At 38.8% G+C, this 26255-nt stretch overlaps 2 protein-coding genes across 9 annotated transcripts; both read left to right on the top strand.

Moving 5' to 3' along the window:
* On the top strand, positions 1-14965 carry zc3h11a (zinc finger CCCH-type containing 11A). Of its 7 annotated transcripts, none has more exons than XM_049022521.1 (17): positions 1-579; positions 1850-1940; positions 2090-2254; positions 2425-2544; positions 2759-2882; positions 2978-3175; positions 3289-3375; positions 3460-3540; positions 3674-3772; positions 4097-4198; positions 5165-5224; positions 5302-5769; positions 11884-11954; positions 12030-12531; positions 12621-12793; positions 13181-13392; positions 13513-14965. In XM_049022521.1, exons 3-17 carry the CDS (start codon positions 2201-2203, stop codon positions 13718-13720), a joined length of 2559 nt encoding a protein of 852 aa, XP_048878478.1. In that variant the 5' UTR covers positions 1-579; positions 1850-1940; positions 2090-2200; the 3' UTR covers positions 13721-14965. The 7 variants fall into 7 exon arrangements, with proteins under 7 accessions (XP_048878478.1, XP_048878477.1, XP_048878480.1 ...); XM_049022520.1 differs by having other exon boundaries at positions 1-412; positions 1810-1940; XM_049022523.1 differs by having other exon boundaries at positions 1-412.
* A 1492-nt stretch (positions 14966-16457) lies between these two features.
* Positions 16458-19561, top strand: snrpe (small nuclear ribonucleoprotein polypeptide E). Of its 2 annotated transcripts, none has more exons than XM_049022598.1 (6): positions 16458-16784; positions 17787-17841; positions 18074-18100; positions 18751-18813; positions 19074-19152; positions 19385-19561. In XM_049022598.1, exons 2-6 carry the CDS (start codon positions 17788-17790, stop codon positions 19438-19440), a joined length of 279 nt encoding a protein of 92 aa, XP_048878555.1. In that variant the 5' UTR covers positions 16458-16784; position 17787; the 3' UTR covers positions 19441-19561. The 2 variants fall into 2 exon arrangements, with proteins under 2 accessions (XP_048878555.1, XP_048878554.1); XM_049022597.1 differs by lacking the exon at positions 16458-16784 and adding an exon at positions 17618-17715.
* The last annotated feature ends 6694 nt before the right edge of the window (positions 19562-26255 follow it).

The raw sequence follows: 26255 nt of genomic DNA on the forward strand, positions 1-26255 counted from the left end.
ATTGTTACTAGGCTAGGCTAGGGGCTAGGCTGTAATTAATGCGTATAACAATGTCTGCTTTGGTTTTCGGGGTGATTAAAAAAAAGAGAGAGCAGCGATCGCTCGGAGGAGGACCAATATTGTAAATTAAGAAAAACAACATGGAGAAACTGGTTATACGTATTACTTACCCGATTGTATGAAAATATTATCAGCAATACTCAACAGAATTATATAGACTACGAATTCCTAAAACAAACGGATGACGCCCATTTAACAACACGTGATACTATTGAAACGTCGCTTGCTGCGATTCTAGTTACTTTAATTTCTATGAGTGTTCCCTCTCTGAACGGACGCCATCTTTGTTTTAAATTGCTATCAAACGAACAAGACGAAGAAAAAGAGTTCGAGGTGATCGACCTGGTCTCTTGTGGGTGGCGTATTATTTATGAGTAATTTTCTGTTAATTGATTTAATCGATTAATGTTCATGAAGTGTATGTGTAGTGTAAGTATATTTGATGTAATCAGAAGTTAATTGTAATATCGTCGCTAGCCGGATAGTTTTCTTCTAGGCTGGGTAGGCCCAGATTTATAGGTAGGTAAATGGAACGTGGCGGGGATACTTTTTCTTTATTCGTGTTTAATATTAAAGCTATTTCCGTTAACGAACCATATTTACGACGTGGTAACTAGGAAGACCGGTGACGCTTTAATAAATTGTGTGTTACAGTATCTTGAGGATGACAAACGCGTACTGCAAGTAATTGCTCGTGAACAGTCTTGTTGGTTTTATGTGATTCGTGCTTTTGCTTTACGGTTATATTGCCACCCTCATAATTTCCTATATTTAAAGCAAGTGTTTTGGTGTTTATTTGCCTAATCGCTTACTGTTACACCGCAACAGCTTATGATATGTATCTCTGCTACAGGCATTTAGTTAGCTAACTCGTAAGAAACGTTTGGCCCAAAATCTATTTACAATTTGTGTCACCCGTAATGTTCAGGTTGTCCCCTTAGGAATTAAAACCTGCAGTTATGTGTAAAAGAAGATTAAAAAGCACCAGAATAATGGTTCTGCAGGAACGTGGTGACCAGTATTTTTTTTCTTCAAAATTGTTAAAAATTCAAAATGTTTACATAAATTATCCCAAATTTAAAACGTGAGTATGAGAAGTTGGAGTTTTTGAACATGACATTAATGTGCCTGCATAGCTTTCAAAGAATATAACTTAAATCACTCCAGCTTTTAAGTGAATAGCAGTGAAGCTCTTTTATATGCCATAGTATTATTAATTAATTGCCTGTGGTCTGAACAGAAGGGCAAATTGCTCTTTATTAAGTATGATCATGATTTGTCTTTTTTAATTGCAAAGTGTATTTTCATAACCAATATCCCAGAAGTGTCCCCCCCCCCCCATCCCATCATTATAGGTAAAGAAGCAACTTGTGTTTGAAGATCACTGGATTTAGCTAGATTATTTTAAGGAAAATAGATAGATAGAAGATGGAGTTTTTTTTTCTTTTTTCCTGAGTTTCATGTGAACACAGGAAATCTGATCCATTATCTCTGTATCCCTGTTACTATTCACTGTAAGAAGAAATGGAAGATTTTTTTTCCCAGCAGCTCATTTTTTAGCCATTTCCTTGCAATTCCCCCCTGGCTTCCTTCTGGAGTTAAAACAACATAGAAGAGGAGAGCTTTTCACCTCTTCTGTTGTCACACCAACCACAATAAAAGAGAAAGGGGGGAAAAAGGACTTTGGTGCTCCATCCATGTAGTGATTTGCAGGACAACCATAAGAAAGGCGGTCTTCCTGTCTTCCAGAGAAAGGCCATTGGACACACATTCCTTTGGTTCTTTTCAGTGTAACTCATCAACTGAGTGTTTCGTCAGGACCCCCACGGAGACACCACTGAAGTGCATACAGAATCAAGGAATCTTCTTGACAACTTCAGGTGAATCTTTACATTTGGACACACACTTTATCAAAAAGATATTTTTTTCTGAATAATTGTGCATTGATTTGAAATGTTTTGAAGTAATACCTTACAAATAGGTCATAGGTAGAATTGGCATCTTAATCATATCTTCTTTGAATGAGCAGGGAGAAATCTGCAGTTCTGCTGAATACACACTACCCAAGCAAAGGCTTCGTCTTTGGCTCTGGAATTTAGTCAGATCTCGGGCAGAAGCTGTAGCCTACACCAGTGTGAGCATGACAAACCACGGGGATGACTGCTATTTCTATTTCTATTCAACTTGTACTAAGGTAACGTTTTGAACACTTCGCAACCACTTTTTTTTTATCATTCTGAAATTCATTTTACCACATGCGTTTAAAATATATTTTTTTCTGATTTAACATTGGCACTGGCTTTATGGAATGTATTTATCTAAATAGAAATTAGAAGCTGACTCATTTGCAGCTTTATTTTGCAGGGAGATAGTTGCCCTTTTCGTCACTGTGAGGCTGCTATGGGCAGTGAGACTGTATGTAATCTCTGGCAAGAGAACTGCTGTTTTCGCAAGATTTGTAAATTTCGCCACATGGAGATCAAGGTAATGCTTCATCTAGATTTTGGATTTTTATCAATTTAAAGCATTTTATATTGCAGTATTATTAGGTCTGATGTATTTTTTCATTAGAAAGGGATTCCTTCCTCTTTAATAAAAACTACACCAACTACTACTTGTGTATAATAGATGTTTATATTCAGAAAACTTTGAGGATGTTAGTAGAATATGTCTTTAGTGATTTGCCTTTCCATTTCAGAAAAAACGCAGTGAGATTCCTTGCTATTGGGAGAATCAGCCAGCCGGCTGCCAAAAGCCCCACTGCGCCTTTCACCATGAGAAGCCTCGTTTTATTGATGGGATTTATGTTCCACCTAGTAAAGGTAAGGTCTCTTAAATGAAGTTCTACTGGCATTATGTTTTTAACAGAATTAGTTTAGTGACGAGTGGCTTATAGTGATCTATTTGTGTGTCGCAGTCCCAATCATAAGAAAGGAGGGGGAAGAAGAGGCCCTCTTGATTGACCCACTGCCTCCAGCTCCTGCTCCTATAGCCAACCCTGCTAACCCTCAGATTCGTGGAGTGATCAAGACTGAAACCCTAGAAAATGTACCAAGTCCTACTCACCCTCCAGTGGTCATAAACACTGTGGATGATGAGGACGAAGATGAGGATGGTATTGCTTAATTCTGTACAGTACACTAATTTTGTGATGAGTGTTTTGCTGTGTATTTTCATGTGTATGTGGGGTCTCCATCTATTTTTCGCTCATTTTTATAATGTCTATAGATCAGTTTTCAGAGGAAGGTGATGATCATAAGACAGGATCAGATGCATTGAGAATTGTCTCATCCAGGAAGTTAAGTAATAATCAAGGTATGAGCCCTGTTTGTGCAATGTAGTTTTTAAGAATTTCTATGAAATGTCTGGAATTAAAGTCCTTTTTTTCCTTCTTACTAGATGATTCCTTGAATTTCGGCATTAAAACACTCGAGGAAATCAGACTGAGGAAAGCACTGAAGGCAAATTTGAAGAAATCTGGTATTGATACAAAAACTTTCTTTTGCTTTGATGGGTATTACTCCATCATTTAATGCTAAGCTTTAAAGAAAAGAGCAAGGTATTGGATGCATAGGTGCGTTTCATGTATACTATAACTTTTGTCTTCATATAGGTCAGCTTTCTGTCCAGGCCTGCAGCAACAATGGAACCAGTGTAGAAAAGGAGAACATCAGAGCTTCCCTGACATCAGTGATACTCACAGCCAAAGAGGGTATATATTAAAATCATACATCTTTGTGACCTACCTAGGTAGCATTCATATAGCATGTAACATTTTCTTAGTCTTGGCTCTACTACTCTTAGTTTTATGGGCACAGATTACCAAAAGTAGCCTGGGTTTATTGAGCTTCTCTTGTCGGATGAGTAAGTGCTTAGCTGCTCAGTGGGCAGAATGGCCAAACTTTTGTGAAATCTCCCAGTACATGACCTTTTCATTCATTTTCAAATTATTTTTTTTAGCCTAGAACAATTTGTAGATATTTGGTTGGCTGGCTTCTTGTGTTCATTAAACCTTTTGTTTCGTGGTTTTGCATAGATTGCCAACTTCTGACTGAAAACCCACCAAAACGTCAGATTGGTGACAGACTTGGAAAGAGGAAGGTCTCCCCCGGGGATCAGCTTGTCAGTGCTAGCAGAGGTTTGTAGGATTAATATTATAGTGTGTGATATGTGTTCATGTACCAAATTAATAATATGGAACAGATTAATGAAAAAGGCAAGTAAGACCCCGGAAGCACAAGATAACAGCTTAAAAGTTTCCCAGCCACAGGAGTGTAACAAGCAAGCAGTTTTGGAAATGATTAACACCTTGAAGTAATGTGTCACACTACTATAATTATTACCATAATATCCATTTTGGAGGTGGTCTTCACCATGCCTGGGGCAAAAAGTAGTGGTTGATCTAAAGACAATATTTTATTAGAGGTCAGAATTATAGAACTTTTTCAGAAGATGTTTATGCAGAATAGGCAAGCCTTTTGCTTTTTTGAAGTGGGAGTAGAGGTGGTCACTCATTGGCTTCAAACGCCTAGATATTTTTATGGCTGTAATAATAGATGTATGTGGCAGCCTCAAGGACAAAATGTATAAAAAGCTCTCCCTACTAATGATAATATAATGAACATGAATGGACAACACTTACAGTGGTTTTGACTGTTCTGGTGGTCCATCATCCAAGCACCTTTGTGTCTTCTCTCCTGGTGCTCATGCATAGCGCTAGTGCCACTGTGGTATTCTATCGAAACCGAACAAATCACCTTTTTTGTTTTGAGAGACTTGTAATTATGGAAGTAATTCAATTTGATATTGAAGGGAAACATCTGTTAATTTTAGAAATCAAAAAGGTGATTTCATAAAAATAAGATGTCAATTTAAAATATTGATTTTGATACATTTTCATCTTTCTCGTTAACTACGCTGACTGATCGTAGCAGCCCTAATAAAGTTGGTAGAAAGGTTTCAGATGAACCAGAAGACATGGGGACGCTGACATGGGGAATGCCTTGGTAGGAAGTTAAATTCAAAAGGGTTTCTTTCCCCGTCACCCCCCACCCAGTCAGCATATTTTGAGAATAATGTTGTCCTTGTTTTCTCTCTGCTTCAGCTCAAAAGTCAGTGCGAAACCGACTGGGGTTGCCAGTAGAATCTGCTTGCTCTGAAACTGGTATGATGTTTTTTGATATACTATGTTTTATATTGGTTAATGGCTATGTGTTGATCGTGTTTTGCTTTAATCTGTAGACTCTACTGATGTAAAATTGGCTGGAGAGATCCGAATAAAAACCCTTGACGAAATCAAGCAAGAAAAGGCAAGCAGATTGCAGGAGCGAGCCAGAACAGGCAATATTTGCACTACTGCTAAACCCCCTGGCCCCCTGAAAAGACCAAGCAAAGTCTTGGCTAGCCCCGACATCAGGAAATGCTCAGAGGTTTTCCGTGCTAAAAAAGAACTGGAAGCAAAGAAGATGATTAGTGATTCTGAAGCTTCGTTGTCAGAGAAGAAAGAGATCCTTATGGATATGGGTCTCCAGGGTCAAGGGTCGGCTAAAATGGAGGAAGTCAGGGTAAAGACATTGGACGAGATTCGCAGGGAGAAAGCAGCACGGATGCAGGCTAAAGTTCAAGATGCCCAAACTGAGAAGCAGCCTTCTATTGACAAAGGATTCCCCAAGAGACGAATACTTCACATCAACAAACCCATGGCCACAGGTATCCATTGGATTGTTGATACAGTCCATACCAGAATGTATTGCAATTATCATAGTACTACTGTTTCTGCTTTTATGCACTATTTGAATAGGATCTTGGCTTCCTTGGTGTCCATCCATCTACCTACCAACTGCTTATCCTGGACAGGGTTGTGTGGGGATGGAGCCTATCCCAGGAAACACAGGGCACAAGGCTGGGGTACAGCCTGAATGGGATGCCAGTTCATTGCAGAGCACATGTGTGTGCATAGTTACTATTGGCAATTGGGGCTGGACGGTTTATCTTTTTTTTTTTTTTTTTTTTTTTTTTTTTTTATAAATTTATTTTTTTTAAATCAAAATCGCGATTTGAAACACAGCAATTAGTAAATCGCAAAGACTATGATTTAGGATATACGTTATAGTACGTTGGTCCCAGGTTTTAAAACTGTTAGAATAGTTTTACAAATTCATGCCGTGCTCCCTGTGTGTCAGTCATTCTCTGCAATCAGAAGTAGCCTAAGAGATGTGTATAGACCCACAAACAGCAAATACATGAAACCCAAGGAAAAGGTTGCATCCATGGTGTAGGGAAAAATACTGGTTCTGCTACTAAGCTATGTGAATTGCTTTCCTATTGGTCCGAGATTGATGATAGGACCTTTCTCAAACAATAGAACCGGCAACGACCTTTTAACCACCAGCAATGAGAGACTTCAGTGTATCGTACCTTTTTTGTTAATGGGCAATGGTATTGGCATACCGCTAACCCATCGAAACAACAATGAGTCAGTAATCTTCATAGCAGCAGAGTCTGTGACCCCCCCCCCCCCCCCCAAAAAAAAGAAAAGCCGGAAAACCCTTAATGCTCGTGCTTATATCATATGTTGCCGTGCTCATTAATTTAAGTATTTCTAATGATTAATCTTGTGAAATTAATCTTAATCACACAACAGTAAGAAAATAATCCGCGCTTTAATATAAATACTAACAGAACAGATTGCTTTAATCATTATTACAGTTGGGTATGGGCACGGTCTTATTTAGAAAAGATACAAAAAGTGGTGCATATCTTTCATTATATATTTGTCAGAGTAACAAGGCAGAGGATTAAGATGCTACAGTCAAACTGCAATTTACGTCTCCATATAAAATGCAAGGTTGCCAACTTTGCTTTGTAAGCTGCATAGAGTGAGATTTTCTGTTCTGCACACACATTTCCATGTATGTAGAAGTTTTATTACCTTGTAAATAGTCTGTAGGGTTTGCAAACTGCCCTAACATTTTTGATGCAGCTAATTTTAAGTTCAGAATGGAACAATATAGATTTGGCGTAAGATTTCTTGCGTGAGGCTGAAAGTATTTGCAATACTGAACACATTTTGTTTCACTTGAATTGATTTGTATAGAAAAAAACTGTATAGTGTTGTTAAAAAGCCGAAACTTCGAGCAGCATGAAATCACCAATAAACTGCTTCGTTATTCGCCATTTTATAAAATGCATACTACGTTTGAAAATTTTCCAGCTTTACAGTTTCAGGACAGAATGGGCACTCTGTTATGAACATTATGGCTTTTTGGTTCAGAGTGTTAGATTCGCTGCTGTTAACACTAATAACATTAGTGCAAACAAAAGGGCTGTACACACTGAAGTAGTTCTTGCTTGTTCATTGGGGATGGAAAAGGCAGTTAGTGTTATTATGGGACTAATCAGCGTTGGCTGCAAGAATGCTATTCTTTTTGGTGCAATTGATTTCTATATATATATATATATATAATAAAATTACACCAAAAATTTGTGCCGTATATCGGTTTCATGGTATACGATGCTATTGTTAAAGTATCACTGGGCGTTTACCACATTTTTACAGGATTTTACAGGACACATTTTTGTTTTGTGTTTTTGCATTGTTCCCACATTTTATTTGCATTGTTCCTATCTGCTGCCTTAATGATAAAATACGGCTAACATGTTTGTTGGCTAACTGCTTATAGATAATGTTAAGGCCAAGTAAAAATTTTTGATAAGTGTTTAATAGTTCTATTGCTGGAATGCGAGCTTTACTGACCTCGCGAATGTTCTCCAGGATGTCGGTCTTTGAGATGTTTCCAGGTTTCACATGCTACTTGCTTTCGTCACCACAACTTTGTAGCATTGTTTGCATAGAGGCTTATCGACATCCTTAGCCTTTCCATGCTTGTCTGCAAAATACAGCAGCACTTTTTTTCTTTTACTAAAGCAGCTGCAGCATATGCTCTGTTTAGCCAACTCAGATTGTGTGTGTGAACCAGCACGAATGCGTTCAGTGGCTATTGAGGGGAGGAGCTGTGCGAGTGTGTGCATGTGCTCCAGTGCTGTGTGAAGTGTTGTGAATTAGATGCAAACTGCACTGTTCGTATCAATAATGGTGAAAATGAGTATCTAATCAGAAGAAAAATTCATATAACAATAATAAACGGTTTTTGGTATGAACTGGTATACCACCCAGCACTAGTTGCGACACTGATCTCGTTGCTACGTGATTATATGGTTCATGTAGCCTTCCATAGTTCCCAACAAAGTTCCCCTATGGGCAGTTCACAGTGAATACTTTATTAAATGGTGAATATTAAAATAACAAACCATCTGCATACATTTTCAAACTGTCTTTACGTGTACTGTGTATAGGTTAATGTCAGTCTGGTTTGTTTAGTGACAACTTAATCAGTTTTCTAAAGGATACTTTTCTAATATTGAATCTTGTGTACGCAGCACTTTTAGGAAACACTATTGCATATTCTGTGTGTGTGTGTGTACATACACACACACTTTTTACTTCTGAAGCACCGGTCCTCCAGCAAGCCTGAAGTTGTGATTTTCACATACAGCATGCAAAAACTTAATTCCCTAATTTTTAAGGAGAAAATAGCTAGACATACTAACAGCATAAAAACGTTAAACTATCTAGCAATTTTCAACCATTTTCAGATCAAAACATACAAATAACAATATTGTATAATGTTTCATAAAGACTGGCCTTCCTGTTTTACTTGTGTAGAGAACTCTCCCCTTAAAGGGTCCAGTAGTCAAATACCATTATCATTCTTTATCCACAAAATAAGTTAAATTGGACAAAAATTGCAAAAACTACCACTATGTAATCTCCCCTTCACACCTTGCACTCTGGGGACAAAAAGTGGGAGTGGGGGTAATAAGGGTAAAAAAGAAAATATATAGGTCAGTATTGACAAACGGATGTTTTTATTTCAGTAATATTTTAAGTAATTCAAACTGAGGGAGATAAAATAACATGAGGCACTTTTTTTTTTTTTTAAAACACTTTACAAATGCGACACTTAAAGCACAGGTAAAAATACACACATTTGCTGCAACCTGGTATTTTTTGGCAAATTACCACTTGTTTTGTGAATATTTTCAAATTTAGGGCAATGAACCATGTGACTCGAGCTGTAAACTGGTATTTTATTAAGGTGAATTATCATGGTATTGACCCTAATTTATAATCATGAACCCATTTATAAGAGAAAAAAACTGCTTAATATGTAACTACTTTGTGTCAATAGTAATTTGACAAACTCCTTAGTGAAATGGAAATGATAGTTGATTAAGCTGCCCTCAGTCATAACTATTATCGTTAACACACAAAACACACACAAAAACAAAGTAACAGTATTTACTATATTAATGACACCTAATGCATAAAATGTGTTTTTAAATGTTATTTTATCAACACACACTGTTCAGAGTGCCTGGTAAGCAATGGAAATAAATGTGATTCTGTGCTGTGAATGTCAGTGATTAGAACCACTCTGGATACACCCTGCTTTTGGTCTGGTAGCTCTGATGGTTGCCATACTCAGGGAGTAGCTGTTGCTGTGGCAGATTGATACATCCTGTTGCTGTCTGGCACTCTTCAATTACTGTATCGAGACACTCGAGCTAAGGCACTCCTTGGGTGTCTTGTCTTAGTGTATGCTTTGACCACAGTGAGTGATGTCTCATTGTGGGAGACATTTTACTCGCAACTTCGCTCAGTGGTCATGGGTGACTTCAGTGCGACCACTGGTACTGACAACCCTCACAGTGAGCCCTATGTCTGTCGCCATAGGTTTGGTGATCAGGGTGAGAGTGGCTCCATGTTCTTTGACTTTATGAAAGATCAGGGGTTGCGTGTCACTGGATCCTGGTTCCAACACTGAGCCACATATTTAAACTTGAATGCTGGAGACTCCTGTAAAGCTGCAGAGTCTACAGGTGCCCAGTTTGTGAATTCTGACCACAGACTTGTTGTTGCTACTCTGAAGATTCAGTTTAGATCCAGTAGGCTACCGTCTACTAGGAGAATGAGGCTGGCTTTAGCCAGACTTTAAGCTCAACCTGTTTCTGATGAGTTTGCATGCAGTTTGTGTTAGGAACTTACAGACTTGGGTACGACTCTCCATGACAAGACCCTGAAGGTTGTGCTAGTGTTACCTGTGTTCCCAGAAGGAGATGTTTATTTCCCAGGCAATCCTGGATATCATGTAGAGGAGGCACACTGTACAACTTGGTGGCAACTCTAATCTGTACTGGGAACTGAGGAGGATGACTGAGGGTTCTGAGGGTAGATAAGGAGGCTTTTTTAGAGGAATCTTTGAGCAGGTGACACACCATCTGTGGTCCAGTGACCCACGTCCTGCTTACAGAGAAATCGAAGCATTACATACATCTGATTCTGGTCCTTGGAGACTTGCAGTCAGGGCAGGTGGTGGATTGATCCATACGAATGACACTATGGTAGTGACCCTCTGGGCCAGGTACTTTGAGCAGCTGTTTAAAGCTGATCTTTCGGCTTGGATGTTGGACATCTCTGGGTCCACAGTTCTTGAGGGTGATCCTCAGATCAATCTCATTGAGATTGATTCACCACATGCGCAGCTGCGGGTAGGGAATGCTGCAGGGATCTGTGGTATCTGGGGTGAACTTCTCCTGACAGGTGGTACGGCTGTCATCCTGGCATTGCAGGCAATCTTTGTATCCATTTGGGTACATATCATCCCAAATGACTGGAAAATTGGACTTTTCCGTATCTGGAAAGGGAAGGATGATCGCCTGGATAGCAGCAACTACAGGGGAATAACACTGCTCTCAGTGCCAGGTAAGGTCTTTGCTAGGGTCATCCTTAACAGGATCCTTGCTCACTTGCTTGCTTACCAGCGACCGGAGCAGTCTAGACTAAGAAGTTGCAGGATGTCATGGCTGGCCTGTACGCTAGAACCTCTGCATTCTTCCCAGTTGATTCTGGGGTATGCCAGGGGTGTGTTCATGCCATTACTTTGTTCAGTTCTTGCAAAGACTAGGTCATGTGCAGGGTTGTGGGGTCCAGCAGCTGTGGGGCACCAGTTGGTGAAGAAAGATTTACTGGTCTTGACTTTGTTGACAATGCTGTAATCTTTGCAGAGTCAATGGAGGCTCTGTACGGGGCTTTTGAGAGACTGAGGAAGGAGTCTGAGTGTCTGGGATTGTGAGTGTCCTGGATAAAAACTAAGATCCAGGCCTTCTTAGGCACAACCTTCAGTAGTGTGTCTGCAGGCAGAGTGTTGACCTTGTTGAGAGGTTCACTTACCTCGGCAGTAATATTCATGTATCTGGTGACTCTTCCTATGAAGTTAATAGTTGGATTGGGAGAGCATGGGGGTCATGAGGTCACTGGAAAGGGGGTATGTGACACTCCTGATAGCTTTGCTAGAGGACAAAGGTCCAAGTCTTTAGAGTTCTGGTGCTCCCTGTCTTGCTGTATAGCTGTGAGACATGGATGCTATCCAGTCTGTGGCATATTACCCTGAGGGTGATCTGACTCGAAGGATCCTCATTGCTGAGACCCAAGCGGTTGGACTAGGCCAAGGGGATGCCCATGTAACACCTGGCTGCGGTTGGTGGATGGCCATTTCTGGAGGGTGGAACTGGACCATGCGTCTGCTTGGGGGGTCGCTAGCTGGCATCCTGAGGTGTTTTGTCGTGGTGGGTACTGCAACACGTTGCATCAGTGCCTGTTTGTCAGCCTGACCTGACCTGAATAATCTGAGAATAACCTAAAATGGACTGTAATTTTGTTTTACATCTGACAGACCTGATGTCTGATGTATGTCTTTGTAGATGCTGTTAAAATTAATGAGCAGAAGACACGTGCGAGCATGGAGCAATCAACAAGGACTGTTGACGCAAAGGTAGACACCTCATATTAGTTTATGGTTTTGGCTTTGAAGGAATGTCTGGTTGATGTTTTGTATTGTCTGCTGCAGATGACGGCAACCAACGGAAGTGTGTGTTCTTCAGGAGAGAATGTCAATGTGAAATCCTTTGAAGAGATTATGAGAGAAAAGAAACTCCGCAAGCAGCAGATGGAGCAGGTAGATTCCTCCCTGCAATCGCAGCACAGCTCAGTCTTTGCCCAAGAACAAGCTATACAGAAGGGAAAATCCCTAATCGCGGCCAGACCCGGAGGGAGTTCTATACAACTGTCTCCGGAGTCCTCTACGCAGCCTAAGGCTTTGTTTGGAGGTGGAAAACAGAGGATTGCACTTAAACAAAAAGAGAGTGCACCTGTCCCTCCTGCAGAACAGAATATTGTGGTGTCTACATCCCTGGAAAAACAGGTGGATCCTCCCTCCACCAGCCCCATAAACTTTATATCATCTTCGCGGAAAAGATCCCCTCCTGTGTCCCTGCCAGCTCATAACCTTGTTCCTGTGGAGGCAGAGGTTGTTCTCAAGAAGTCCGCTGGGCAGTTACCTGAACCAAAAGGTATTTGTGACAGCTTGTAATGGCTTCTCTCCTTTTGTGCATGAGTGCAGTGTTTTGATGTACGTTCCTGACATTTTGGTACATTTTAGTGAGACCAAAACTGAATGTGAAGCCATCTATAATGAAGCTTGCCAAACAAGTGCAGCTTACCCAGAAAAGGAGAGAACCAGAGAGCCCTCGATCTGCTGTTGCTGCAGTAAAGCCACTAAATAGTACAGCTGTGGAGATCAAGTCTCGGGAGCCATCATGTAATCGTCCTGCAGTAAGTAGTTTTGTACAAGTATGGTAGCATATCAGTGTAAATCCTAGTTCATATTTATTTGTGCACCCTTTTGGGCTGGGGATGGTCATCTGCATGGCCACTTGTGTTCATACTACATTTGGCTGTGGATGAGGATGGTTGCAGTCAGTGCATTGATACAGCAGTGATCTTTTGCCAGACAAGGGGAGGGCAGATGTGTTGCAACAAATACAAGCAGGGCTTGCAAGGCTTGGGCAGTATTACAATAATAAGGCATACCACAGCATTTTGAAACTCTTATGACAAGATTACCTGGAAATGTGCACTGAGATTGAGCACTCACGGAAATGTGAAGTATGAATTGGCCTTAAGGAATCTAAATTGGTTGTTTTTTAAATCTTTTTGTAGATGTCAGCATCCACAGGAACTTTGGACACAAGTGTACAAGGGAGCTCTCAGGTCCTTAAGTCTTTGGTTATGGAATACTCAATGCAAGGTCCTGGTGACTTGGTATTAGATCTTGAATCCTCCAGACTGCAGCCTCAGGTAGTCTCCATCACAGACCAGAGAGGAACCACATATGAACCTGTTGTATCACCAACTAAAGAGACATCTAAAAGGTAAACTCTTACTAAGTAATCCATAAGGGAATGTTTGCTACAGTGGTCTAATTCATGTGTTGAAGCTTTTGATCTCTCATTCTGTATCTGTTCACACTTGTGATTTTATCACATTTTCAGCACGTTTGCTATATCCAAGACACCTAACCATGGTAAAGCCCGTCGACTAAGCACAGTGTCTGCACGTGCTTCTAGCTCTGCCGTGGATGACTTTGATGAGCTGATGAATGAATTCACCGATGACCGTCTAGAAGATGAGATGGAACTAGACCCTGGCAAGGGCGAGGACGACCTCCTGTTGGAACTTTCAGAAATGATTGACAGTTAAATATTTTTTATTATTCTTCAGCCTCCAACTTTTTTGTAAATTAAACAAGTGAGGGTATAAGTTGCAACTCCTGTTATGTCAACTTCATAATGTCTGTTCTGCTTGATGAATTTGCAATTTTTTCCCAATTAGCAATTGATTTTTATTTTTTTAATTGGATGATAACTTCTCATAGTACCCAATACATGTCTAGTTTCTTTATATTTAACATTTAAATGTGCTTTTCATGTTCCCAGAGGGAATTATGTATTTTAGAAAGCTTTTTCTGTTTTGGGTTTAGTAGCTATCGTCACCATTTAAATATGGAAGCTAAATAGAAGCCTCACCATTTTGGTTGAATATGGTCATATTCTTCCACATTTGCTGTGGTGTCTTATATTTGGTCATAACAGAACAATTATGCTTTAGTTAAACAGGATTTAAAGAAACCATGCCGATGGTGTTTTTGTGTGGCCTATACTTAGTGTGAAATATTGGAAGAAACTAGAATTAAGTTAACCTTTAGAATTATAATGTTTTTTGGTGAGGTTTCATAACTATGGAGCTTACCTGTAGTTTTTAGAATGGGTTTCGGGTTTTGTATTGACTGGAATTTTTGCTACAGGTAAGCTGTCAAATATATAATTTTTACAGAGCCTACTCTAAAAGAATTTAATATGTGAATATGTAACTTGCATTTTGTAGACCTCAAAGCCACCACTGAGGAACATTCAGGATTATGTCTGGATATCTTGGTTCCATTTTTAAAATGACAGTAACCTGGAGACACATGAAACAGGGATTTCTGCAAGTGTCCATGCATGTTTTACAGTGTATGCTGATGGCTTCTCAGTATGAAGACTAGCTCTAGAAAAACTTACAAATATTAAATAGCATTATGAAGGGCTGTGAATTGACTTCCAGGGAGACGTAGTATTAACTAATAAGCTACCTGCAAATGGTGGTTTAGAAATGGTGTATAGCTGCAGACCCATCAGTTAAATCTTGCAATAGACATGTAACTTCTGTTATGGTGTTTAAATTTTGTAAAACGTTACTTGAATAATTAAGGGTCATCTTTGTCATTTACAACGAAATCTGATTCGTAATGTATTAATAAAACTTGCTTTTAAAATTAAGTAATTTTCAAACATAAGCCCGTGCACTTAAATATAAGGTGCTTCTCAGGGAATAAATGCTGTTTCCATATGCTGATACCCACGTTGAGCTTCTGCTGTAAATAAAAACGTTTGGTTTTGCCCTCGAGTTGTAGAAAATGTCTTTGATGTATTAAATTCAGAGGTTGTATTAATGATGTTACAGCGAGCAAAAAGAAAATAAGAAATAAGGCTGTAATACACAATGTTGATCAATCCATTGCTATTATGAATTACAAAAGGTTTCAGATGTGCTATAGACTGCCCTGTGCCACGGACTACTTGCCGGCACCTAATCGCTCAGTCGCTTCGCTGCTTCTGTGCTTCACCAGCGCTTGCTCGCTGCATGTTTCTTGCCTTAAGCAGAGTAAAAAACTCAATGCTTGTTTATTATGGTATTTTACAATCAAACCTTAAGATTAACAACCTCCTGTAAAACGTTGCAAACGTGACATAACGTTTCCATTCAAACGCGACAGTACAACCCTAGTGAAGTGGCAGAGTGACCTGGTATAAAATGTACCCCCTCCCCCTATTTTTTCCATACGGCCCAGCACAAAATAATTTCTGCAGCATCAATAAGAGGCAAATATCAGTAACTGGTGCAAGATTTTACCAACCATAGTTAGATTACAAACTAACAATACCCCCAGTCTATAATTTTTTTCGTAATGGTCCAGCTCAAAATAATGTAAACAACAGAAATACGGAGCATTTGGTAGTCCTCACGGCCCACGGTTTTCCCGCCTTATTGGGCTACTTTGAAAATACAGTTGCGGTGAGGGGGGCAAGCTTTGTGCTAAACTTTGTCACACTAAAAAATAGGAACCAACTTGCAGGCTGGCAGGGCAGGGGGTCTCACCCTAGACTGTGGTGTAGCAGAAAAAGCAGAAGGTGTGTTGCAGGGTTGTTGTGACATTATGCTTATTCTTGACCTACTGGGCCTAACAAAAAGCAAATGTCAAAATAGACTTGTATGTCACGGGAGTGGCAAATAACAAGACCAGCAGACGCCCCTGACGGGCTATATAAGCCAGACACAGACAACAGAGTTTGAGCTTCCTCGGGTATGTACTGTTTGTGCGTATGAGCTGGCCCCCAGATCGCGATCTGTGCAAGGAATAAAGAGAGCTGACTTACAACCATCCTTCGCCTCGCATCCAGTGTGCATGTCTTTCCTCATCAACGGACTCGGCGGAGTCTAACTCCAACAGCGGATAAATATTAGGTTGCTGGTTTTTGGGTTGCTTTCCAAAATGATCCGCGACAGCCGACTGTAACTGGAAAAATAAATTATGATTGCAATTGAATCCTAATGCTGAGTAATACTGAATCGCTACCAATGCAAAGTCAGAAACAGACAAAGCAAGGCTGCCAACACTCACGCTGTCATACTCTCACGCAAGAAATCTTACGGCAAATCTATATTATTCCTTTATAAACCTATAATCAGAAGCGATGGGTATTTTGCAAACAATACAGACCATTTACATGGTAATAAAACTATTACATGCACATGCTTTTACATATATGTATATGCAAATTTATCATCCAGGGTTGTTTCCTGCCTCGTGCCAATTGCTTCCGGGATAGGCTCCGGACCCCCCGCGACCCAGTTGGATAAGCGGTTTGGAAAATGGATGGATGGATGGATTTATCTCGAATTGAAAATCTCACTCCAGCCAGCTGACCAAAGTTGGCAACCCTGGGAAACGAGAGTGCGTTTGTCTCCGTGACGTCATTGTTTTTAACGGGTTTTAAAATGTTGAATATTTGAATGTGATCAGCACGCAAAATACTAGTTTATTTCTTTGAGATACAGCATACTGGGATTTTTATTTGGTGAGTTTCAGCTTCCGTTGGGTGGATTTTAAGCAGACCTTGGACTGGAGATTTTTGCTGGACCTGACAACACTGCTCACAGTACGGTTGGTATCTCAGTTGTAAACAGTTGACAACGGGCAGGGTGATGTCGTGGCTGGACGACTTGCAGTAGCTTGTTAGCTGTGTTGTGTGTACGGGGGGAGGTTACAGTGAGTAGTGAATATTTGGTGATTGGTTAAATGTCCAGAAATTTCCAAGTGTGATGGTACTGAGTATGAAGTTAATCGCTGCATTTATATATATATAAAAGACATAAGAGCAAAAATATTTAAGCAGAATGTCAAAAATATTATTCAAGTAAATTAATCACTTGTAACTGAAGGCGAATATATTTCTACAAACGAAAAGTTGTTACTGTCACATTTGCAACGTTTTATTGGAGGTTGTTAGTCTTAACTTAAAGTTTGATTGTAAAAGACCATAATAAGTAATGTGAGATTTTTTTAGCCTGCTTAAGGAAAGAAAAATTTTGAGCGATTGCATGGTCACTTCTGCTACTTTGCTTTTAAAACGAGCAATCACTGGCAGGGGGCAGTTTCTAGCACAACACCGTGTCTTATTTTTGAAATCCCAACTAATATGGTAAATTTGTGACTCAAATCTAATTATTTGCAGTTACAACCTGTCAGTGCAGTAGGTACCAACTATCAAGTAATCTAAAAATAGTATGAATTTCGTTAAACGAAAAATTCAAGATTTAGTCATAATGTGACTGTTTTGCTGTTTAGTTGTGCTTACACTAGCACAACGCGATCAAATAACATGTGTGCACGACAAAACGGTCATTAATTGATGTGGTTTTGTATTCTTTTAACCCTGTATAAGTACTCCTTAGCTTGTAAAACAACTCAGGTTTGTCTCAGAACGATCTAAGTCACCAATCGGTGGCGCTAGAGTTTTTGCGGGAAGCAAATTAATGCTTTCCCATAGTGCTCTGTTCCGGAAGCGCGCCATTGCATTTTGCCAAGTGACAACGTGAGGATTTCGTTGTTAATTATTGTGGTAAAATAAATTTCAAGAGTTGTCTAAAGACAGTCGTTTTGCAGGATGGCGTACAGAGGACAAGGACAAAAGGTTCAGAAGGTTATGGTTCAGCCAATCGTATCCTTTTAAAGTGGTTGTAATGTTTTATTTAGTGTGAGACTGCATGAAAGGCACTGTTAAATTAGCTTTGTAAAAAGTAAATGGTTAACGACGTAATGATATTGAAAAACAGGTATACCGGTAAATTGATATTATGATACTCAGAAAGCTGCTTGTGTTTTCAAATCTGACGCGAATATGGCGCTTCTAAATTCCGTAAGGCAGTTCATTTCTTAACCAAATTTTTCAGAATCTCATTTTCAGGTACCTCCAGAACGTAAGTATTCATGATATGCGCATCCATTCAACTCTCAAAATCGTTTGCAGTGTTTTTTTTTTCTCTGTATATCCGTATATAGTGAATTGTTAATAGATACTGAAGCAGAAAACTTTTAAAGAGGAACTTATAATCACTACATGTATGTAGCTTTTAGCCATTGCAGGTACAAACGGTGTTAAATTCCGTACTTATACTATATAGTCGAAAACATCTAATGGATTTTAGTTTTTATTGTATGACTTGAAATTTTTATTCAGTTTCCTCTACATTTATTCCTAAAGCATCTTATTTAGGTAGGCTTGGTATTTGCATGTTACTATAGTGGCGCCACCAGCTGTTAAATTAAATGATTACTATAATTATTAAATTATAGTTGTTAACAGCATGCTTGTGACCCTGCTTGCCTATACGTTGTTCGTTGTAGGCATCACTCGTGAAGTTTAGTTTCCGTTTGAGTCATTATGCTTCAGAGTATTTAGTAAAACATTTGCATCCTCTTTGTTGGTGATTTGAATTTTATTTTGTTCAAGTTTAAAAATATTCCCATTACTCTTTAGTGGCTAAAGGTTGTTGGTTGAGTTTTTTCATGCAGTAATCTATCACTCATATAAAAATAATCCTACAGTAAGTTTTGTGATTGTCTCTAGCGTTCTAGAATCCAAGTATGGCTTTATGAGCAAGTCAACATGCGGATAGAGGGATGCATAATAGTAAGTAGACCCATTTTCACTCACCATTTAGTCAGATTTTTCTTGAAACTGCTTCCAGGAGCACCACCACACAGTTCCAGTATGGTGAGTTTCTCATGGCTGGTGAGATGTATAAAATCTAAACTGGGTACATATTCTCTTGCTTGATTTCTATATATAAACTTTCTTATAATTATTTATCAGTCTTGGAGTTGGTTAAGGTTTGCTACTTTATTTGCCATGTCAACACAACTTTGATTTGTCCATATTTTATTAAACAGGGATTTGATGAATATATGAACCTGGTGCTGGATGATGCAGAAGAGGTCCACATGAAAACCAAGAACCGTAAACCTCTTGGTGGGTATTTTCATTGTCAAGTAAATAATGGCTAGAATGAGGCTCAACTTTGAAACAGACATGATAAAATTTAAACCAGAACTTTTATGCCCACAAATCAGTTCTCTACTAACAAATTTGTGGCTTGTTGAATCCTGTTGAACACTGAAGAATAAGTATTTTAGAATGTGCATATCTATATCTACAGTTTAACATTACAGACCAATACCTGATCTCCCTCTCTCTTTTTCAGGGCGGATCATGTTAAAGGGAGACAATATCACCTTGCTACAAAGTGTAGCTAATTAATAGACAAGATTCTGAAGTGTTCACTGAAATCAGTTGATGTGATTTCAGAATACAAATCCACTTGCATCGTGGAATAATGTAACCTTTTCTTTTAACTTTAAAATAAAATGTTTTGACTGCAGGTATTTTTTGAAAGACTCTTCATGTGCTTCAATGTAGTTGGGAATTTCCATTAGCTGTTGAATTAAAGTGTCCGCCACTAGAGGGAGAAAAATCTGTACTTTGCATTGTGTTCCGTTTGATTAGACAGCACTATATTTTAAATGCCCAAATAGGGTTTTTTAAATTGTTGCATTTGCCTTTCGCTGGAAGATTTGCACAATTCTTGAATTATATGTGCTACCATGTACTAGAAAATTAATTGCAAGACACCTTATAGGAAACAATTTGATTTCAGTTCATTTTAACTTGTGTAACATTTTCATTTTGAGTAACAGTGCTTCTGTCTATAGCATCATAAATCTGACTTGTTTTGCAATCAACACTAGTAGTTAGATGTATATGTTTTTAGGGTTATGAGTCACTTCAAACGTTTGAGCCTCAGGAGAAATTCTAAAGAGAATTTCATTTCCTTACCATTATTGTTAGCTGGTTGAGTTTCAAATCAGGCTGAATTCCTGTAGTAGTAGCAGCAGTCTACTGAAATGTTCAGTTTTTATTGCCAGGTAAATAATTTACCCACTTGCTTCCAGTATTGGAAAGGGATTTTAAAGGGAGCGTCTAGCTTGCCAGTTACTTTAAAAATGAAGGATCAGTTCTCAGTTTGCAGCTATAGCTGTGGACTAGTTTACTCTGAATAATTTTTATTTATTAAAGGATGCAAACCTTTTTATGCTTAAAACACACAATGCAGAATGCCTACCTTGTGTCGAACTGAAATCAAATTTAAAAGAAAATTTGGTAGTTCTGCCACCATCCCCACTGGGATATCATTTGCCAGTTTTGGAAACAACCATATTATAGCCTGACGTCCCCTCTTATAACCTCTTAAAATATTCTTTGAATGGGAAGATGTTCTTTTTTACGAACTTATCAAACCACATTTGCGGCAAAGGGATAAATACGAAAATTTATTTTAATTGCATTTTATATAAACATGAAGCACATTTGTAGAATCATCCTTTTAAGATGGACTGTTCTTTATGTGATTTCTATAAGTTCTTTAGGTTATATAATACTGAGTATTTCTCCCTGACACCTGTTTGTTTTTAAATGTTTTGCTAGAATCGTGTTTTTGAAATAGAGATGTGTTATGTTTATTATATACTCATTAAAGCGGTGTAGTTCAAATTCATTTTCTTTGTGATTTAAGGGTAACTTCCGGTTAAATTACGGCAGTTCTTACTGAAAGGTTTTTATCTACGCTAGTGCTCTACGCATGATCTGTGATGTCTATTAATAATGTTGAATCCTGTAGCATTTTCAAATGCTAGCCCCGAACATAATCTCACCGCCGCTAACAACGTCACGTTATCTTTGCGGGGGAAGTATGATAAAAATCTGTAGCTGTGTGTAGGAATAGTGTTCACAGAGCGTGAGGAAGGAGTCCTGCGCGGCGGGGGAGGAGTGTGTGAAGCTGGAACCCACTACCAATCTGGGGAGGAAGCAGCACTGGAGGCACATTCGCAATACCGTGGATCTGAAGGCCGGCGGACACCTTTTTTTTTTTTTCTTTGCTGAGGGGAAAGCAGCTGCTGCGAAAATCAGCTCCCCCAGCACATGTTATTTCTTGCAGCCACAATCTTTAGATATAGAGCGAGCATGCTTGCAAAAATGAATAATCAAATACCAGTGCTCGTTTGCACAGATGTTGCCATCAACTTTTCACTTATTGCACTGGATTGCAAGAGAAATTCAAAGTTTGGGACTGTGTTGGTGTAAAACGTAATTGTTTTCTTTGATTTTTTTTGGTTGGAAATGAATTCAAGAATAACAAAAAAGGGACAATTTAATGCCTATATTAAGTCTGGTCTTAGATTATTTTTATTTAAAGTAGTCCTCATATTTGCTTGTCTTTGCTACAGTTTAAAATTTTATCCGTTTATATTTCTATAGCGTGTTGTCACAGCATTATATTGTCTCAAAAGCTTTAAATTATCCCCGGCCAAAGCCCCCAGTGAGCGAGGAAAAACTCCCTAGAAGAACGAAACCTTGGGAGGAACCAGACTCAGCGGGGAAGCCCATTATCCAGGGGCTGGCAGAGAAAATCCACAATAACAAATTTATAAAGTATAGAATTGTGTATAGACCTGGTAGAAATGTGGAAGGTCCAGTGGAATTATGGAAGCTGATGTCTGGACAGGCTGATGTGGAAGCTGCTACCATCGACAGGATGGAGGTATGGCACCAGAAGAGAAGAAGACGGCAGATGTGTAGTCAAGTTAGATGGGTAGGCAGGGAGATGCCCATCATCTGGAGCTCCATGACAGAATCCCTTATGGTGTCGGGAGAAATTAATAGTGTTAATAAAGCTGTGCTTGTATGACTGAATACCTCAAAATTCTATGTTGAATGCTTGTTATTTTCTTGCATTTGGTCTGAAATTTAAGTTCAAGAGCTGGCTGGGTACACCATGCTGGTGCCAAGACCACGGCCCTTGTGTCTGTCTGGCAGGTCACATTTCCTTGGACTCTGTATCCACACGGAAACACTGCCCAGGTCAGATTGAGGGTTTCCGATTCCTTTGGGTGATTGTTGGAGCAAGGGCTTTGTTCTCTGTGTCCTGACCCCTCTCCTTCCTTGTTTTAAGTGACCAGATGGCAATATCACTCCCATGTACCACACTTTCAATGTGTATGCACTTACCTAACTATTAGTCTAAAAACAGATTTGTGGATGGATGGATGGATGGATGAACGGACGATATACTTAGCTCTGGAAGACTGAGGTATATGCAATGGTGGCATCTTGCTGGTGGCAGCATGGGGCACCTCCACAAAAAAAAGAAAATCATTTGGGTCATTTGCACATCACGTTGAAATATATAATAAAACATTTAAAATACATATAGAAAATATAAATATGCCACACGACACGTCACCTACTTTGTGTGGATTCAGTATTGTGTTCGGTGCACAGTAAATTCCAGTTTCGCCTTTGGAACTTTCTGGATATTTTTTTCTAAATGTTTTTCATTTGTGGTTGGTTGAATGTGTAGATGTGGAACCTGTGGATACGAAGGGCGACTTTATTTTATTGATGGCATGGTGGCTCACATCTTCAAAACCCTTCTTTGTATTGGCAGGGTTTGCATGTTCTCAGTGTTGCATGGGTTTCCTCTGAATTCTTGAGTCAAGAGTCATTAGTGGTGAAGTCCAAATCCAAGCCATTATATGCAGAACTAAATGTATGAGTACACAGACTGATCCAGTGTGAGTTTACTGGTTTTATGGTACAATAAATTTGGATTTTAGTTTTCATTTAGTGATTATCAGAAATATGAAAACTAGCAAATAACTGTTTGTAGTAGTACTACATGATAGTTCAATACTGTTTTAGCCCAACAACTTCAATAGCTTTTACAGAAGCTCGGATGCATGAATGTGAAGTGTGCCACATTAGTGGTGTAAATTGGCAGAGACCATCCAATTCAATATTATGTATTTCTTTGATGATTCAATCAGTAGTGCTGGAAGTAGGGGTGCCCCCCAGTTGTTGGTGATAATGCAGTGTCACAATACTGTAGAGCAGCATGCCCATGCCCAATAGTAAAACAAAGAGCAAACAATTGGGTGGAGAAAACTAAATAACTTAAATACAAAGGTCTGTTTGTTGGGGGAAGAATGAAGTTAAATTGATAAATAAAATAATGACATGGGGGAAGCACCCCTCTCCAGCTCATATGCCCCATGCCTACATTTTTCGTGAAAGAAAAACATTGAGTTATGTTATCTCGCAATGACTCTTAAGGCTTTATGATTATTTCTCCATATTGGACAATTTGGATATCATAGCATTGATGCAGAACTTCATGAACACCACACCAGAACAGTCAATTTTTGGAGCTTGCTGTGACTGTCTGTGAAAAATATTGTTGTGATAAAAGGTGATCTCTATAGTTGTTTAAAAACAATATACCACCATTTTGTTATTTCAAAACATGATGCAGTTGTTAACTGACACATTGTAGAGATCAATAACGCTCTGCTTCTAAGCATGGTCACCTTGATTGTTGTCATTCTTTCCCCGTCTGTATTTCAGGCTGTGGTTCCTTTTGCTAATGCAGTGAAAGTGGTTGTAGACATTTCATGTTTGATATGTTGTTGTTAGCTGTTTGCTACTAATGATACAAAAGAACTTCAGTACCCAGAACTTTCAGCATAGAGAGCTCAAAATGTCTTCCTACACCATGCGTTTGATACGTTTCATGATTTGTAATAATTTTTGCAGAAGAACATTTCTTTACAAAGTAAAGATGCTTCTCTACCATGTTCTGATACTGCATTACCACCAACAAGCTGAGGGGGACTGTTGAAGCACCCTCAGTACCCCTACTTCTAACACTACTTGTTAAATTAGTAAACAAATATTAGCATAATATCAAATCAGGAGGTCCATGTCAATTACTATCACTACTGCTTATACTGAAAAAAGTGCAGACTTCACATTTGTGCTTCCCAGGCTTCACGGATTATTATATTAGTTGTTGTTCTAAATTATCTGTAGTACTACTACAGACAGTTATTTGCTAGTTTTCATATTTCTGATGAACACAACATTAGTACTAAATTCTAAATTTATTGTATAAAACATTTACAAAACAGAGAACTCAAATTTTGTACATTAGATTAGTCTGTGTGTTTACATGTTTAATTTTGTATATAAAAGCTTAGACTTGGTGTTAGGCACAGATGGCATGGACTTATGCTGCGTTCCATTTACCTCAGAGGTCATAACTCAGAACTGATAATGATGTCACACACAAGTTAACAGCGTCCCAGCACAGAAAGCCATTTAGCAGTACCAGGGACCCATTTAAAAAAGCAAGATTTCTTGCTTACCTGAACAATTTGGATTTAATTTACCCAAGTATAAATGGCTTTACATTTACCACAGAGTACCTTAAATCCCACAATTTGTTCGCTTTAGCAAGAAATCCTGCTTAATGAAAGAGGCCGCAGTTCTAGTCCGGTTAATTGTTAGCCGTTGTTAGCAATATCAGTGGATAACAACACATTATGTGGTATTTTGCACATAAAAACAGCATAGCAACACATCAACAGATAGCATTTGGACAGTACCATGTGTACGACTGATTTAATGAGCCACAAATAAGGCATAAGTGTTAATAAACAGTATAAAACTACAGCTTTCACTTTCGTCGATAAACAGCCAAGCCATATTGAATTCTGAACTCGGGGTATTGATTTCTTCGAGTTCACGGGTCAGAATTCTGACTAGGAATTTATGAGTAACAAGTTCAAATGGAATTTAGAATTAGACTTAGACTTTACCGCTTATGACTCCTGACTTGACTCGGATTTGGGATGAGGTGACTTGGCTAAACCCTGGCAGGGGTGAAACCTAAATTCACAAGCAGATATTCAACACTGAAAAAAAATTATGCTAATTGTGGCAGTGAAGTGGTTACAGCTAGTGCTGGAGAGCCCACACTTATTCCCACATCACTTAAATTCGAAGTTTGGGAACCTTTTGGTGTTGGTGTAAAAAATTACACCAACACCAGAGAGAGTAGCTGATAAAACAAAGACTGTCTGTCAGCTCTGTTATACCTGTTATAAACTTGTATGTATTTCTGAAATCACAGGCAACATACTAGCTCACTAGCATATTACAGCACCCTATGTTTAAAGTCATATTTAAAAATAGATTTTACTCTCCTGATGATCTTTTTTTCTCCAACTCGAAAAATAGTATGCTACTAGATTTTCATACTTTAAAATGAACTGTTAATGCGTAATGTGAACTTTAGATAACTTTCTAAGATAAATCACAATATCGCAAATAAAATCACAATATCTAGTAATAGTTTGTCATTTTATAAATACATAAGATTATTTCACAACTTTATCAGAGTATGTGCATTTACAAAATATGTAAATCACGTTAAAACTATCATCATACATGAAATTTGAACAGTTATGCCTCCTTTTAAAAGTCTGAGAAGATAAAATCTCTATTGCATATTTATCAGTTTATTTTATTTTTAAAGTCCTTTACAGAATTGATTACAACACTGCTTAAATAGCTATGTTGTGCATTTTATTATTATTAATGTAATTTCATGCCTTTTGTTCATCTATATTTTTAATATTAAGGAGCGTAGGTTCATATACTTTCCACTATGATACATGTATGTAAATTTCCATTAACAAAAGCAGTGTTGTATGCTTTATTTTACCTGTAAATTAAAGGGCACACAAACACATCAGCAGCAACTCAGAATGAAGTGTCTAAATGGATGGAACAAAAGACCTGCAGGGGAGCAAAAGGAGAAGGGGAACAAAAAACAAACGAGTAATGAAATTATAACAATACAGAAATAGAGGGGGCTACAATGGCAGGGAACAATTGTGCAGCGTCAATGGAAAAAAGGAGCCTGGACAATGGCGAGGGTGACAGCAGCACAATAGCTGCAGTGTTTTCAATTAGACATTATCTCATAGACAGAGTGGCAGGTCTCATTGTGCACAGGGCTATTTTCAGAGTTGGCTTTGTGTTGGGCACGGCCGATATTCCTTCCAGCCCCTGCAGAGAAGTAGGCTTTCATTTTGTCGGCGTTGTTTATTTTGCAACTACAAGTAAAGCGTGGGTGGCTATGGCACTACTGCTGAAGGTCTTTCAGTGTTCCCAGT

Source organism: Brienomyrus brachyistius, chromosome 8 (genome assembly GCF_023856365.1).
Source record: "Brienomyrus brachyistius isolate T26 chromosome 8, BBRACH_0.4, whole genome shotgun sequence".
In the NCBI taxonomy this organism is placed as follows: Eukaryota; Metazoa; Chordata; class Actinopteri; order Osteoglossiformes; family Mormyridae; genus Brienomyrus; species Brienomyrus brachyistius.